The 16,337-nt window shown below is 40.5% G+C and overlaps 2 protein-coding genes across 6 annotated transcripts in view; one reads left to right on the top strand and one right to left on the bottom strand.

Annotated features, from left to right (window-relative positions):
• LOC128146927 (L-threonine dehydratase catabolic TdcB-like) overlaps window positions 1–4,132 on the top strand; it is a 34,158-nt gene extending 30,026 nt beyond the window's left edge. For all 5 annotated transcript variants that reach the window (XM_052798924.1, XM_052798922.1, XM_052798921.1 and 2 more), the window contains one exon: window positions 714–4,132. In XM_052798924.1, coding sequence (XP_052654884.1) covers window positions 714–812 — 99 coding nt within the window. In that variant the 3' untranslated portion in view covers window positions 813–4,132. The remainder of the gene's footprint in view (window positions 1–713) is intronic.
• Window positions 4,133–8,798: 4,666 nt separating this feature from the next.
• Window positions 8,799–16,039, bottom strand: TMEM254 (transmembrane protein 254). The gene is made up of 4 exons (XM_052798925.1): window positions 15,901–16,039; window positions 14,062–14,165; window positions 12,744–12,803; window positions 8,799–10,400 (listed from the first exon to the last, which is right to left on the bottom strand). Exons 1-4 carry the CDS (start codon window positions 16,012–16,014, stop codon window positions 10,280–10,282), a joined length of 399 nt encoding a protein of 132 aa, XP_052654885.1. The 5' UTR covers window positions 16,015–16,039; the 3' UTR covers window positions 8,799–10,279.
• Between the last annotated feature and the right edge of the window lie 298 nt (window positions 16,040–16,337).

Raw genomic sequence — 16,337 nt, 5'->3', positions numbered from 1 at the left:
TTCAGTGGCTATGTGACAGTATTGTCAATAATACTTGTGGAGGCAAGTGAAGAATAAAAAGAAAACTATCAAGACTAAGTTTGCCTGTGTTTAGTTTGGTTTAGCAGCAGAACAACTGTAACAGAAAACTAGAAATTAGTCAATGAGCAAACAAAAAATCAGAGTAAAACAAGAAGGTGTGCGAGTAGATGAAACCAGCCAGAATACTGCAGAGATGATAAAGGACTGGGGGATAATTCCATGAGAGAGAAGAGGAGGAGAATATAAAAAGTTTGAAGGATGGAACAAACACTGCCCAGAAGCATGGGAAATGGGGTGAGGTAAGAGTCAGAGATGGGTGAGGTGGCAGCAGCACTACATACATACCCCAGGGAAGGGACAAGAGAAGCTGCTAATGGATGACTTCAGGGAGGCCAACACTAGACAAGTACTTGCCCAGCAGCCAGCAGAGGATTAGCCTATCTTCTTCAGCCTTTGAAGGCAATAAAATGTAGGGCTGTTGAAGTTGTTAAGACTGTGCAGAAGGTCTGGAAGAGCCCCAGATGTCTGCAATGTCAGTTTTCTTGCCTGCGCATACAGGGGAAGTGAGGTCCAGAGTTTTTACGTTGAACTGATCATTTTGGTTTTATGACTGTATTTTAGGATTTCTTTGGAAATGCCTTTGTCTGAGATTGCTGCCATGCCATCAGGAATGTTCCTAATTCTTTTCCCAGGTCACCTGCACCGTGGAGACCAGAGACAAGATCCACACAGCCCAGCTGAGGAACGCGCTCCTGGAACGCTACCCCACAGCCGCCTGGACGGAGCGGTGATGGGCACAGCACAAGGGAAGGGGATGAGGTCCTCTGACAAGTATTTTACAGAGCCCTAATCTTGAGGCATTCAGAACAAATATTATGTTTCAAAGCTGAACAGTTAGCAAATAGTTTTGGGATATTTATTTCCTGCTGAAAATGTAGTGAATGTCCTTGGGAATAAAGTTGAACTCAAAACTTTAGCTTAGCTAAGGGAAACTTCTAGTGTCTGCTGGTGTTGGAATTCAATAATTCATTATCAGCTGGCTGTCTGGATTTTGGCTAGTATGTAGGATCCAATGGCGTTCAATAAATAAACAGGGAGAAGGCATTTTTCTTTACATCTGAATAGAGACCTCTCAAAGGTCTGTTGATTTTCATGCCCCTAGTTAAAGTAATGCAGCTCCTTCTGCTGGATTTTGCCATACTACTAGTATAGTAATTTTCCATTTCCAAGCCAGAAGCAGTTCTCCATTTGCTGAATCTGCTTCAGGAGATATATACGTGTGTGCGGGTGTGGGTTTGAACACACTTCTGTTCTAATCTTTGCTATTATGTGAGGAAAAATTACGCTAATAAAATGCAATTTAAACAAAACCAAAAAAACCTGGGAAGATAAAAGCCAATATTGTATTCATTTTTTTTCCAAGGGAAAATGATCCTATTTATAAAGTAAGGTTCAAAAAGGTGTTGCAGCAATTAAAAAAAAAAAAGTATTCTGAATATAATTAGACCTCATATGCAGAAAACAAATGTAATTCTTCCCTCTGCTTTTGGGGACTCAGTAGAAAAAGTAGCATATAAAATGGCTTGTGTTTCTTTATAAAAAGGGGTCTTTCCACCCATGTGAATTTTGTAATTAGCATTCCACTGATCATCTTAGTCTGCCTAAAACAGACTCTATCCATCTCACCTGACAGATTAAGTACACTGTTAAGAGTGAAATATATTTAAAGACCACAAGTTAATAGCCAAAGTCAGCGCTGGGAGAAGAGGAAGCCTAAGTCTTAGGCACATGGCTAATGCAATTAACAAAGAACACATTGACCTAAATACCATATTCATCACTACAGGCAGAGACCAACTAATAAGGTAACAGACTGGGATGGCAAGAAACGTAAGAGAAATTCAGGCCCACTTCTGAGTGTGCGTACAACAGTCGCCTTTCCGTTTGGGCAAAATTCAATTTAAGGCCAGCTGCAACAGAGCCAATATATACCATTCCACTTGGTTAAATTTAACCAGGGTTGACCCCAATTTTGAGTGTAGGTATTTTAATGAGAGGTCTTAATCTTGCCTCTAGCATATCAAGTTGGTAATTAAGTATATAAAATAAATATGATGTATTTAGCAGTGCCCTAGGAGAGCCCAGCTGAAAATCCAGCAAGGTCAGAGTGAGCGTCTCCATGGGCTGCATGGGATCAAATCATTCCAGTTCCCACGTGCAGAGCTAGGTGAGCTGTTACTAAGTGTCCATGAAAAACAACTTTTACTACAGCTTTTTGGGGAGAACAATGCTGTAAGCCCATAGTGATGCTCCTTTGTTGTCATATTACAATTTATAATTTGAGCTTCCATCTTTAGTCCTCCCCTGCAGTTAGGAATGGGCTTGCCAGTACATTTCCTTTCCTGGTTCTGCAGTGGGAAACATTTGTCTCTAAAGCACAATCGAGAAGTAACATGTGGAAGAGAAGATGCCCTGGGGTAGGCGAAAGCTTTCTCTGCCCTCTCTTAACTCTAGTCCATCTGTAGGCTAGGAAGGGCATCATCCAAAGAGTTAGAGCAACCTCAACAGAGGGTTGGTCCCTATGGACTAAACAGAATGAACTGCATATCCAGTCTTATGCAGATCTCATCTGTATTGTATCTGGTACTGATGGATGTCCAGCTATATCTATAACTTAACTTGTGCCTGCAAGGTGGGACAAAGAGGGCAGCATTCTGGCTGTCTCTGCAGTATTTTTTTCTGGGAAATAATCTGTTTGTTCCTTCTTATTGTGGTTCATGAAGGAGCAGGAATAGAGAAGAGACTCTCGCAAATGGTAGACAAATAATAGAAGTTCACTGATCTGGTCTACTTTTGGAAGAAACATGTTGGTTTGCACATGGAACTAAGAATTATTGATGCCCCAACGGTTAGTTTCTTTCCCTTCTTGCCATCCAGGATGGGTATAGGGCTTGGTCTCCAGAACATGTCCTATAAATCACAGACTGTCAGACACAACTCCTTTCTTCACAGTCAGAAGAGTTTAAGAAATCTGTATAGAAATATGTGGTGACAGACTACATACTGTGTACGTGCTAATTCCCTTGAAACAAGCAGTGAACCACACAATCAAAGAACAGATTTGGGGATGTAAAACCACTATAAATAAGGGTCTAATTATCCTCTCATCTCTTTTGGCAAAACTTTCAGGACATTTTGAGCATATCCCAGGTATCTACGTGAGAAGAAAAGGGTACTTTATGACCAATGTTCTCAGTAGTGGCCAACAGCTTCTGCTGTCTGAGTCATTGGTTTATTGTCCTGCATTATCCTGGACTTTATTATTTTAGAAGCTCACAGCATTAATAACTTCTTTCCTAATCAGTGGGAATGGCATTTAGCTAGTCTTCACAAAACTGGTGCAAGAGAGGTAGCAGATAAAGCAACCAAAAATCAATGCACTCAAAACTCAAAGTCACTGTATGATTTTGAAAATGTGTTTTGGGGGACAAAAAAAGGCAAAAAAAAAAAGAAGGCAAAAAAAAAAAGCAAAGTGATGTCTAGAAGTTGCTTAAAATGTCAAACATGATATATGCAGTTTGGTTTTACTGTATTAAGTATAAACATAAATTGTAAATCACTCTTCAGTGGTAAACACTTCACATGTGAATATAATGATACCAGAGTTGATTTCCATTCTATATTGCTTCTATGTGAGTCCATTGGCTTTAAAGCTAAGATGAAATACTTCCAAGGGAAAAAAAAATCAAAATTAAACATTTAAATGAAAGTATGCAATTGGAAAGAATACTGAAATATGTGTGCTGCTAACCTTTTTGCATTATGAAATATAATAGGACTGTGGCATTTCAAAGATCTAATAATGTGGTTTTAAATGTTTCATTTGAAGAAGTATTTTTCTATAGAGCGTTCTTATGTACCTTGAAGGAAAAATATCTTTAATGATTATGTAAAAATTTCACAAATTGTTAAATCAGCAAAATGTAAAACTAAGCATTGTATTTATCTGAAAAATAATTAAAATTATGCTATGCCACCTCAGCAATGAAAGATTTGTCATTCTCTCATATAGTATTGATAGCAGCCTTGCATTAAAATCAGAGTTAATTTTTTCCCTTTCTCTGTCATTGACATCGACATGAAATCCACGTCGTTTGTGCACGCTGAGCTCTGGGCTGCCAGGGAGGTGAGCGCAGCTGGGCAGGACTGCGGCTCTTGCCCTGTGGAGTGGGATGGGAGCCTGCCAGACTGCTCAGCAGTGTGGCTGGGTAAGCATCTCTCCTTACTGGCTTGGAAAGAGATTCTGTTTCACTTACTGGGCCAGGTACAAATGCCACCTTGCTTGTACCTGGCTGTGTTCCTGGGTAATGTGTAGAGTCTGGGTGCAGAGGTATCCAGGGCCGGGCATGTGTGGGTGAATTAAGTCCATGATATTTGGTGAATCGCATCTTAGATACTCATCAGAAATATTGTGAACTTTGGTAACCCAGTCCTTCAATTTCAGGGTGCAGCAGATTCCAGCAGCTAAAATCCATGTTCATGTCTCCAGTGGAGGAGGATGCTTTGAACCAGACAATTCCGCTGGAGCTAAGCTACTTAGCTTTGGGAGCAGTCCTGTGAATACAAGGTTTGTCAGGGACACAGCACAACTTATTGCAAGGACTGATGCAAACAAGGTGTATCTTTTATTGAAACAAAATCTTGTCCCACGTTTGATTCCTTAATTTCTTCAGCCAGCTCCTGTTAGCTCTGGATTAATATCTAAAGCTCTGCCAGTACATGTTTACATAGTATCAGAAAAAGTTCACCTCCCCATACAGGTGGCATGTCCTCACAAGTAGCACCTTGCCGTCTAGCCTACCCCTTCCAGAAGATTCAGAAGTGTGTGTTCCTTCTTCCCATCCCAAAATGCAGTAAGTGCGTTTGACATGCTGTATCAAACTTTTGCTAGATCCAGACCTAGGCATGTGGTTTAGCAATTAGAAAAGGAAGCTGCAAGGCTCCAAGGTTGGGCTCTAATTCCTGCCAATCATTTATTTGATGGCCTTGGTTCTCCTGTCACCTGAAATTTGTGGGAAAGGGTGGTGTTTGCGTGTGGTTTTTCTTTTGGTAAGAAGTCTAGAGTGTCTTTAGGAGGAGAATTTAACTTGTGTGGTTTCTAAACTTGGTAGATTGATCTCCCTGTCTATTCCTTCAAGGGGCACCTAAGAGGTTTTGCTTTGAGAGAACAGTCTCGAGGAACGCTGACAAACGATACGACAGTATTCCTTACACCTCTCTTTCCTCCTCTCCCCTCCTCCTTCCCAGTCACGCACGTGCTCTAGTTGTGCTTGTAGTTGCAGGGGCCTTGTAAGGCCTAGTACAGCATGCGCATTGTGCCCTATTACTGCCTCCCCTCTGAAAAGCAGTAGCAAAGGAAATGTTGAGCGGTATTTTTTTTTGTTTCTTTTGCTTTCAACAAACCATGACAATTTCTTGAGCTGGTCATGCAGGCCTTCCATACAAGCACTAGTCTGAATAAACATGTTGCTGACAAAATGAACTGAAGGTATAGGCTGCTGTCCATATACCAGAAGTTTTCATTAAGTCCTCGAATGAGTGGAGTCATTAAAAAAACCTCTAGAAATATCTGTTTATTTTCTGTGTGGAGATTATCTGCTGGGAGGCAGAGGAGTAAAAATGTACAAGCTTGTAATTAACAAGCAAAAAAGCAAAGGATTTTTTAAACTGCATAGCCTTGTAAATAGTGGAGTGAGACTGACAGCCTCATTAATGAGGGCTCATACACAACAGTACTGTAATTAAAAAATGTGAATTGATGTTCCGCTCTCTTTATTCAAACATGAGGTATAAATACAGAAGGAACATATAATTCAGATTCCCTCATTCATGGAAACATTACTGCATTAGTTACTTTTTTCTTTGCAAAGGTCATTTGCCTGGAAACCTTAAAATCAGTGAACTAACAGTTGCTTTTCATAACATGTTCCTCTAAAATCTACTGTATTTCTCTGGAAGGTCTGCAATTTCTGCCCCCCTACCTCAGAGATTGTGCCAGAATGCCCACAAGCAGCAGACTGTAGGACTTCAAAGACCTTGCTTGTAGTGGCCAAACTTACAGCAGACTCTACGACAATGGTCAACAAGGCCATTCCCCCAGCTTTAACTGGGCTTTATTGCTGTTCAGGAGACCAGCTGCCTAGCCCCCAGGCAAATTAAATGTCCTTAATGAACCAACACTTGGGTATTTCCAAAGGCTGGCCCAGTTGTCTTCTGTTGTGTTTAGAAAAATCTAGGTCAGCATGGAAGAGAGGCAAAGCAAGACAACATATTGTGATACTGAGAGAAGTTTTTCATCAATCCCTTGCAAAAATGAGCTACAGTCCTTATCGCTTTAGAAATAGTTCTTGGAAACAGATAGGAGACATCTCATTGCCTCTGTTCAGGCTCAGCAAAGTTTCTGAGCTGATGCTGCATTTCCTGACACAGTTTCTCATCAACAGAGCTTGATTCGAGCAGTGATTTGCCAAACATGCTGATCTGGATTACTCGCCTTACTTTCAGGAGTACATTAATTTCCATATATTCCATATATTATGACTTACTTAAAGCTGAAATTGGATCTGGGTAGTTTCCTTGTGTTTTCTCCTGCAACAAGGTTACAAAGCAATAGCAGCATAAAAGCACTGTTGTAAGCGATGTGGTTATTCGTGACTTGTATGAAATTATTTCTTTTGATCACCAATGCAGGTCAAATAAATAATGCTTTATTTTTGTATATGCCTAGAAAAAACAGGCACTGTTTAAAATTTTCTTGGCATCTACTTTACGTTACTAGCATCAAGCATACCTAGTTTTGCACATACACTTTCATAGCAAGGTTTTTTTTTCTTTTCAATTTGAAATGGATGGCTAAATGGTATTTATTTCTCTTCAGTACTGTCAACCACCTAGTTGGCAGAAATATCCATCCTGAAAAACCTTTCTTAATGTCAGCTTAGCTTTCTTGGTGATTTACCTTCTTATTTAGTGGTATTCTTCATAGTAAAAGCGCTCCTGTAAGTTTCATTTGGTTTTCCTTTTGGTGGGAAGTAATATTCTGAAACATTTTTTTTACAGTGAAGTACTAACATTTGCAAGTGTTTTCTTTTGGCAGGCCTGGTGGGCTGGGTGTTGATGTGGGAGATGGTTTGACACTCAACCTCGCCTTTGAGCTGCCATAAGTGTACACTTCTGTTGCTTTCCCCTTTTGTTGTGGAAAGAGTATTTTGATTGCAGTGGAAAGAGTTGCGCTATGTGATAAAGAGTCATCCTTTATTGTTACTATTAGATTAGCCTGGAGAAATGCTTATGCCTGGTGTAACCAGTGCTATTTCTGAAGAGCCTGTTACTAGCCATGAATGTTATGTCTCTATGAGCTTTGTGAGTTGCTGACCTGGATTCATGCTTCTGCTGGCTTTTTTTAACTAATAATTTTGTAAAGTACTATGGTATGTTTATCCTGCTGTGATGTTAGCGACACTGTAAACAATTATTCAAAAATGGTATCTCAGTATTATTTTGAATCTTGTCATTCTGCTGGTTTCTTTCTTTTCCTCAAGGCTATTTTACATCAAAAAGCTAGTCAGTATTGCTTATCCCATGCTTCTCAGATTTTGAGTTGGGAATCTCCTGGGCTTCAAAAACACTAGAAAACAGGCATCTGTGATATTTACAGCTCTGGGACAGAGGCTGAGAGCAAATACTTTTTTTTTCTTTTTTTTTTTTTTTTTTAAACAAATGGAAAAACCAAACTGCTGCCAAGCAAGGGTAGAGAAGAGAAAATGTTTGAAGGTAGGTGAATACAATGTAGTTACATTTCTAAGAAGTTTGATAAGCAAAGCCCAACAACCTCCAAACAGAGAGCTGCTGAGATCTGTCAAGCTAAAAAAAACCCCAAACAACAGAAAAAAAAAAAACCCAGAGAAGCTTCAAAAAAATCTGCTGATGCCAGTTTCTGGCTACAACTTGTTCTAACTTGGAAATATTTTTTAACTAAGGCAGTTATAAATTGACTACATTTTTTTTCTTTTATAGCTTCCTTGGGCTGCACTGAGGAAGCTTTTACCATTGCCTCTCTAAAAGGAAGCCCTTCTAATTGAGTCGAGTCTAACAGCAAGCAGTTAGCTCTGAGAAGTTGTGATTTATCTATAGCCATGGGAGAGCCCTGGCAGAAGGGCTGTGAAAGCTGTGATGGTTGAGCATCACAAGAGCTCACTGTGCAGACTGGCAGTGGGAGGGGAAGCTAGCATAGTAGTTCTGACCTTATTTACAGCTTCCCTCATTGAAAGTGAATAGTGGGAAGCAGGAACAGACAAAAATGCCTAGTAAGAAGAAAAAAAAAAAGAGTCTTTTACCACCTTTCCTGCTGAGTCTTTAACTAGCCTTGGTGTTATCGTTACACCTCTTTGTACAGGAATGCCATCATGAAAATGTTTTTCCTTTTATCCCTTCACATTCTGAAGTTAATGCTCATTAAGCATTCAATTAGAATTCATCTTATACCTATACATGTTTTAGTGCCATGAAGAATTTAATTTTTTTTTTTTATAGACAAGCCACATCAATAGCTCGCCCTGTTAGAAATACTAGACTTCTGTGGGACTCACTCTGTAAAGCATACAGCCAGCTGATCCTGTATGTTCCAAGTGTGAATACTGATACTCATGTAAAGATGATGCCTATATATCTTGTATAGACATTTATTTCCAGGATAAATTAAAAAGAAAAACAGCATCTTCGCTTTTTTTAAAATCTGTATTTCAGGGTCACAGACTAAGATAAGAGGTTACACAGTTAAACATAGCTCAGGCTCTTGACATTCCTACTGGATTTCTAGCCCCTAACCATGAGTTTCTACTTCTCTACAAAATGTTATCAGTTTGCCATTTCAAAGAAAAAACCAAACCCAAACCAAACAACCATTTCAAACCCTTCAGTTCTCCATGCTTTTAGTACCCACTGAAAAGCAAAAACTTTATGTACCTGTGCTTGAATAAGACTTCTCCATCAGAAGTGTTACAGTCTGTAGGTACTGCACAAGACGTAAGTTTATTTGTTACTGCCTCATGGAGCTCTTCATTAGAGCAAGAACAACCTTTTCGTGTCCTTTCTTCCAGAACAATAGCACCACAGGTGGCGTGGTAAAGCTTCTCCCCACACCATAGTTAGTATTTTAAATAGTTACTAATTTTAGAAGTGCTAAAACAAGACAGGCTAAATTCTTGTTCAAATATTCAAAAGTAAAAGGCAATATGATAAAAGGCTCACTACACATACAGGAAGTACTCTGAGGGGTGCTTAAGATGGTCTCTCAACCATAGATTTCAGGACATCAGCACCCGGTAAACAGTGGTGTATGTTTACTCACTACATTTAATTTCATTCAAAAATACAAAATTTTCAGCTAGGTTTTGGAATGCTAATTGATTTTTTTCTTTTTTCTTGGATAATAGATTACTTTTTGAAAAAGCTGCCCTCAAAGCTCCAGGATTACTACTTTATGCTATACTAACTCAAAGATTAAAATCTTCATTCAAAAGATGAGGTCATGCTGCATGAAATTTAAGGCACATGTATTAAACCAAGTTAAAAAGTGCTTTATGTATCCAAGGTCATCACTGCACCTCAACCTGAATTGAGACTTGGTCTTTTTAATGTGCCTGCAGCAATACAGTGGTCTGTCCTTTGTGGAAGAAAATAAGTTGACAAAACGAAGTACAAAGACGAGGCTCTAACAACAACAACAAAGCCAGTAAAATGTCCTGTAGAGAAAATACACTTAAATTTAAATCCTATCACAAAACAGATGCAAGTTGCCTTGTGGCTGTAAGTAACTCTCCCTGTTGTAGAAGAAAATTCTTTCATATGAAAAGTAATTTGTCAACCACTACTACCAGTTGTCAGGGACTTTTCAATAACAATCAGAATATACAGTCTGTGTCAAAAACTGCAGAGGAGCAACTTTTGGCTTCCTGCATAATGGGATTGAACTTTGGCAGTGCCAAGACTAAAGGGCTGAATTTCTACTGAACTATCCACAGGGCCCTGTGAATTATAATGGTCTTGTTTAGTAAGGAGAGAGTTACTTGGGTAGAAGGGTACTGATTCATGTAGCAGGAATCTAATTTAGCTAATTACACCACCTAGACATGTAAGTGAGGGTATTTTCCAAAAAGTGAGGATGAAGAATGTGAGAAGTGACTTCTTTCGCTGTCTTCTAGTAGTGCTTCTTGGCTGAAGGTTTGTAAGACACCAGAAGACCAAAGGAAGCATATCCAAATAACAGTGTCTGAATGAACCATTGAAACTGAATTGCCGGGTCAGTGATTCCTTTAGATCTGTAACATTAACAAAAGCATAAAATGTGTCAAAAAACTTATGGTCTTGCAGACTATACTGTGACACTTAACAAAGTAAGGTTAGATATTTCTACCCATCCTTGATACATCAGACTTGATAGAACATTTGAACTTAGCATCACTAATTTCAGTCTACTGAGACTTATTTCCTGTACTAATCAAACATACCAGTTCTTGTGATTTTAGTGGATTTTAAGCTATCTACAGAACAAAAACTCTTCCAGAGATTTCACGCGTACAATTTCCTCAATAATATATAAATTGCAATCTCAGTCTATGCTATTTGAAATTACTTATCTTAGAAGTTTATGTACAAAGAACCAAGAAATTAAGAGTAGCTTAATACTACTCTTAATACAGAAGTCTGTATATAACTTCTTGTTGACTACAGTCACTGAAGGTAGACTGTATGCTAGCAGGGCTAAGAGGCCTGACAATGACTGTGTGATGCAGGATGGAGAAGCACTGGTACCTGAAGTTGTGGCTAGAAAAATACAGGTACAGGGGACTGAAGACACCTGACTTGATTTATGAAACAGAGACCTCCCTATAGTCAGTTAGTTATAACTTAGCTTATGTGAGTTTTTCTGTATATTACAGAAAATGTCACTTTTTCCTCCACTTCATTGTTGTTGAGAAATACTACTTTATTTTCAGAGAAAAGAACGAGTGTAAAAACATGATAGCAAAACCAATGGATTTCACATTTCCAGTAAACAATTATGTCAGGCATAACTGTGCTCCAACTCATTAGTTTACAAGGGAGCTCCCTCTACTGACCTTTGCTAGAACAGTTCAGCTGTTAATTGTTCATAGCATCTACACATACAAAATGATTGTGCAGCAAGCGTTAACACAACATTTCTTAATGTTCATTCTTAAATTATCTTACCAGCTGTGAAAACCTTTTTTTACAATCCCAGCTGCAGTGTTTCCAAATAAGTGCAGAAACTGGAAAACTAGGGCTTAAGAAATTTACCTGCTTATATAAAGCAAGCTTACTTGAATAGACCATATGCAGAAATGCAGGCCAACAGCCAATGACAGTACTACTATTGATTAACAAATTTGTATCTGCTTCCTCGCTAGTTTGTCCTCATGCCTCCTTTGTGATGTTCATAAGTAGACATCACTTTTACATCAGTAAAAAGTATATGGTGTTTGGTGCTCATAGTAAAGTACAACTGTTTAGTAATCTAGAGAAGTATGCCTGAAGAGATGATGATGGGGTCTCTCTTTCTTATGGCCTTTAAGACTACTCGTAAAACTTCATTACTTAGCTCAACTACAATATACCCATTTGGTACCTTCACTGGTAATCAAGTGCCCTCATACTTAAAAATCACCTTAAGCCTATATACCTATCTGTCTGCAGAATCAGAGTTAAAGTTTTAACTTTAAAGCTACGTAATTTAAAACTGGAGCCTGGCAAAAAGGATTTATTACTAGCTCCCATTCTGAAGGCAGAAAATGTTCATCCATATTCTGTTATCTCGAGAACCACCTTAAATAGTTTTCCATGGAACAAAATGCCTTTCCCTCCAAGAGATGTTACCCGAGAAGCCTGTGACAGACAGCTGTGAACTGAACTAAATGAAGTGGAATACCACCATTTTTACAATGGCAAACAGACCGGCCATCTACTCTGTAGAGCATGAAAACCAATATCCACATTCTTCTGAATTATTACAAAGAAAATTCAAATGAACAGAAGGATGATGTGTTTGGGTAGCATACCTTTCCAAATAATGTGTTATCCTAACATAAGACTTAGTTGGCCTCACTTTGATAGTCTGATTAGTCAAAGTGTTTTATCCCACAAACCTGCAGATACAAGTAGATCTTAAATAATCCCAAATTGAAGTGTCCAATTGTATTGTCACAATATAGATGCAATCATTTAAGCAGGTAATTAGCAGTCTTAAAATTCTGATGAGGTAAGATCTGATGAAGTTGTAACACCTGAAGTTATCGGGCTATTTCTACACTATCTATTGCTCCCGCTGCTTCCTAAAGCGCAATGTCACCCAGTGAACAGCGAGTTCAGAGGCAGACAGACAAGCTCTGGAAAACCTTGCTGCTGCCAGTTCTGCAAGTTGCCATCCCTTGCTTTTGCCACCCTGTACAACAGTAACCACTAGCAGAATTTGCAGCAATCTCTTGTGGAGTATAGCAACTATCACTGCAGCAAGAATTTTATCAGTATCCTCTGAACTAGTATTGCTGCTGAGAACCACCAAAATAAGTCTGTAGCTTATGTCACTTTTATCAGAAATCCTTTTCAGAGAAACTATGTTGGGGTGAGGGAAGGGAATGACTTACTGGCATAACTTAACACCATAGAAGGCTTCTACTACGTGAATCAACCAGGACACCCAGAACCTAATAAAAAGAAAACATGTTTTATTTTGTTGAAAATTAGGGAGAAGACCGTTGTATCCAAGATGCATTATGCAGCAAATGTAAAACTGGAAGCACAGAACTGACATCTCACTTTAACCTAGAAGGTGATGCATGTTTCTTATCTTAGGGAAAAAAAAAACCCAAACACATGCATAGTCTTAAAAGAAACTGAAGTCCACTGAGAAAGTTAGAGGAACTGTAACTCAAGCAATATGCCTGGACCTGCCATTTCAAATATCCACTGCATGCTTCCAAAACTTTCAGCACTTGGATTAAGCCAAAAAGCCAAATGCTTAGTGAAAGCAGTAAAGTTAATCTTAGTTAAGTGTGCAAAATCTGTATTTTTACTTACACAAGTACGTTTAGTGGTCTTAATGAGTTACGTAAGTTTTTATATGTTTAGTTCTATGAAAACAACTGTGTGTACAGATTCAGAATATATAATATGACTTGATTAGTCAAACTTGGTCTAAAATTTTTCATATAGAAGCTTCTTTTAAAAAGAAAAAGTTACACAGGATATTCTGTTAGGATCGGTTCAATACCTTGCTAAAGCAAAAGATGCTCTGAGCAAAGATGAAGTCTTATCTTCTATGTGATGCATAGTAAAATAAACAAGAAAATCTTGCTGTCTTCCTGTCTTTGCAGGAAGTCAGCAAGTGACAGATCTGGTTACAGGGAAGTGTTTTCCAGCTCTTTTGGTAATTAAAATAACAAAAACTAAGTTTTGTAACCCAGCAAAACTCAGCACTATGCAGTTTCTTCAGCAGGTTATTTCTCACGTGGCTAGGATCAGGATAAGTTAGTAGCAAGGTAGAAAATGTTCTTTACTTGAAGCTGGGCAAAAAAAACCCCCAAACCTAAAGAGAGAATTAGACTACTTGAGTAACAGTTTGACAGAAGAACCACTTTTATGAGGTGTTACAAATGTAAGTTTACATATGGACTAATAACTGTCTCCAAAAGTAGTATCTTAATTTTTTTCCTTTCTTACTATAACAACACAGATGCCAAATTCTAAGTTGAATTTTTAAACTTTCATACTGATCTTAGCCTGTCTAGTCTTCTACATACTTATGACCCCACACCCTTAGTTGTAATGAGCTTGAAAGAAGAGCTCTTTAAATGTAATTAACAACTGGGTTACAGGAAAGCTCGTTAACAGGGACTAAGCAGAAGAGTCAGAGAGAGGCAACAGGAGAGATGCCAAATAATTATACAGTCAAATATAACTTACCCATAGCATACCCATTTGTGGTGGTTTTCCACTAAATAATTAAGGAAGGTACCAAATATTCCCAAATAACTATAAGGTATAGTTGAAGGCCAAAGTGTTACCCACTTAAAAAAAAAAAAAAAATTAGTTAGCTTACTTCAAGGTAGAATTACTACCAATTTAACCTTCAAATTAGCTTTCTTTTTGCTCCCCCTGCCCCTCCCCGTCTGTCAAACATGGTTTAGGGCTCATCTATTCGTAGTATTTCAACTCTTTCATTCCATTAACATTGTCTAAGACCCATATTCTTCAACAAGACCACTAGCCTTCTAAAGCACGCTTACTTAAGAAGATTCAAACCTATGAAATTTCTCTTCCTTGACATATGAGATACCAAAGTGATAAGTTTAAGGTTGCTATCTGTGTACCAAGAGTGCATCTGCATGTTAAGCGGCATTTAAGTTGTAAGCTCATTACCTATTACACACGGTAGCAGCAAAAAATATATTGTCTCTGTCCTGAAGAAGTTAATCTGATGTAACTGACCTGAAGAATTCAAGCAATGACTAGACTGAGAAGGAAGAATAACTACTTATCTATAACTATGGTATCAGTCTGTCTTCTTCTGTCCCTTAAAAAAGGGAATGTCAGATTTTGTTCTGTTTTGAACAGGGCACAGAAGATAATTGAGCACAAAGCCCAGGACCAAAGATGCACACAGTGTTCAGGTATCTGTCCTGTCACTGAGTTGTCTGCAGTGCTTATCACTGTCTACCTTTATTTTCACAAGCTGTGGAGGAGAAGCCGGGAGTCAGTGAGCTACACACTTTAGAGTCCATTGGGGATGTAAGGTAAATACTAAGCTGGGCCAAAGCTCACACTGGCTTATCTTTCCTCTGGTATCAATGCTGCAGTTTCTAACTATATAATTTGCCTATGCCAAGGATGTGGCAAGATGATGAATTTAAACAGGGGATCTGCTTAAAGCTCATTTTGTTTCTTGAAACAGTCCAAAAGCTGTTTTGTGAGCTGATTGGCCTGCCTTGACCATCATTCTTTCAGTGGTGGTTCTTATGCGCAAATAGAAGAAAGACTACAACATGTGGAAGTCAATGGACGACGTTCATAAACTTGTCCGATATATCAAACCTGTCATTAATCTCCCCACTCCAGTAATCTGGCCTATTTTAGCTGAAGTGAACTAGTCTGTTTTCCAACAGAGCTACCAGTTAATATAGTCTAATAATAACTAAAGCCATTGCTCATAAACACGCCTTACTTATCGATATAACTGACAACTGTCCTAGCGTGAGTTTTATTGACGCACAATGCGGTCTCAGTGTCGAAGGCACTTCGCAAGCTACCTGGAATGCAAACCCGCGCAAGCTACGGCACTTGGGTTGCTGTTATCACACCCCAGGACGCTGTATGCCTTCAGTGCAGCAGCCTTGCTTCGCTTTGGAATCCAATTAAAGTATTTTGTTTTTTTCTCTCAATCTCCTTCAGGGATTTGTTTTGGCTACCTCACAAGCTGACCTAGCCAAAGCAGCCTTTTCTAGTTTCCTTTTTCTCCCGGTTTATTTCAGAAAGTGGCTTTTCCGTGGACGCCGGGACTATTAAGGAAGCCTGTTCCACAACCCCTGAGGCTTCCGAGCTACCTGCGAGCCCCGCCGACGCTGTGGTAGCAACAAACCCGCGGCGGTCCCATTCCGGCCCGTGAACGGTTCCGCAGCTCCAGCCGCCGCGGGCCCCCAGCCGCCCCGCGGGCCCCCAGCCGCCCCGCGGGCCCCCAGCCGCCCCGCGGGCCCCCAGCCGCCCCGCGGGCCCCCAGCCGCCCCGCGGCCGCCCGCCGCTCCTTACACCGAGGAGGATCATGCCGAAGGTGATGGCGATCATCCAGATGAGCCGGGAGCGCTGGAAGTGGCAGCTGCCATCGCGGAGCCGCTCCGCACCCGTCGCCGCCGTCGTCGTCATGCCGCCGCCGCCAGCCGCTCTGCGCGCCGGGTGCCGCCGCCGCCGCTGCTAAGACCGCCGCGCGGGGGGCGGGGCCGGGGGCGGGGCCACTGCGCGTGGCGGGGGCGGTGCTGCCGGCCTGCGAGGAGCCGGGGAAAGCAGGGCCGGGCCGGGCCGGGCCGGGCCGGGTCGGGTGGCTGACGCGGGCCGGACCGGGCCGGGTGGCTGAAGCGGGCCGAGCGGCGGCCGAGGGCCGCGGCGGGGCCTTCCAGGGCCGGTGGGGGCCGGTCCCGGACGTCGCGCGGGGCAGAAGTGGCGGCTGGGGCGGGTGTGGGAAAGCGCGA

Source organism: Harpia harpyja, chromosome 10, assembly GCF_026419915.1.
Source record: "Harpia harpyja isolate bHarHar1 chromosome 10, bHarHar1 primary haplotype, whole genome shotgun sequence".
NCBI classification, from domain to species: Eukaryota; Metazoa; Chordata; class Aves; order Accipitriformes; family Accipitridae; genus Harpia; species Harpia harpyja.
This window is presented reverse-complemented; position numbering and strand designations above follow the sequence as displayed.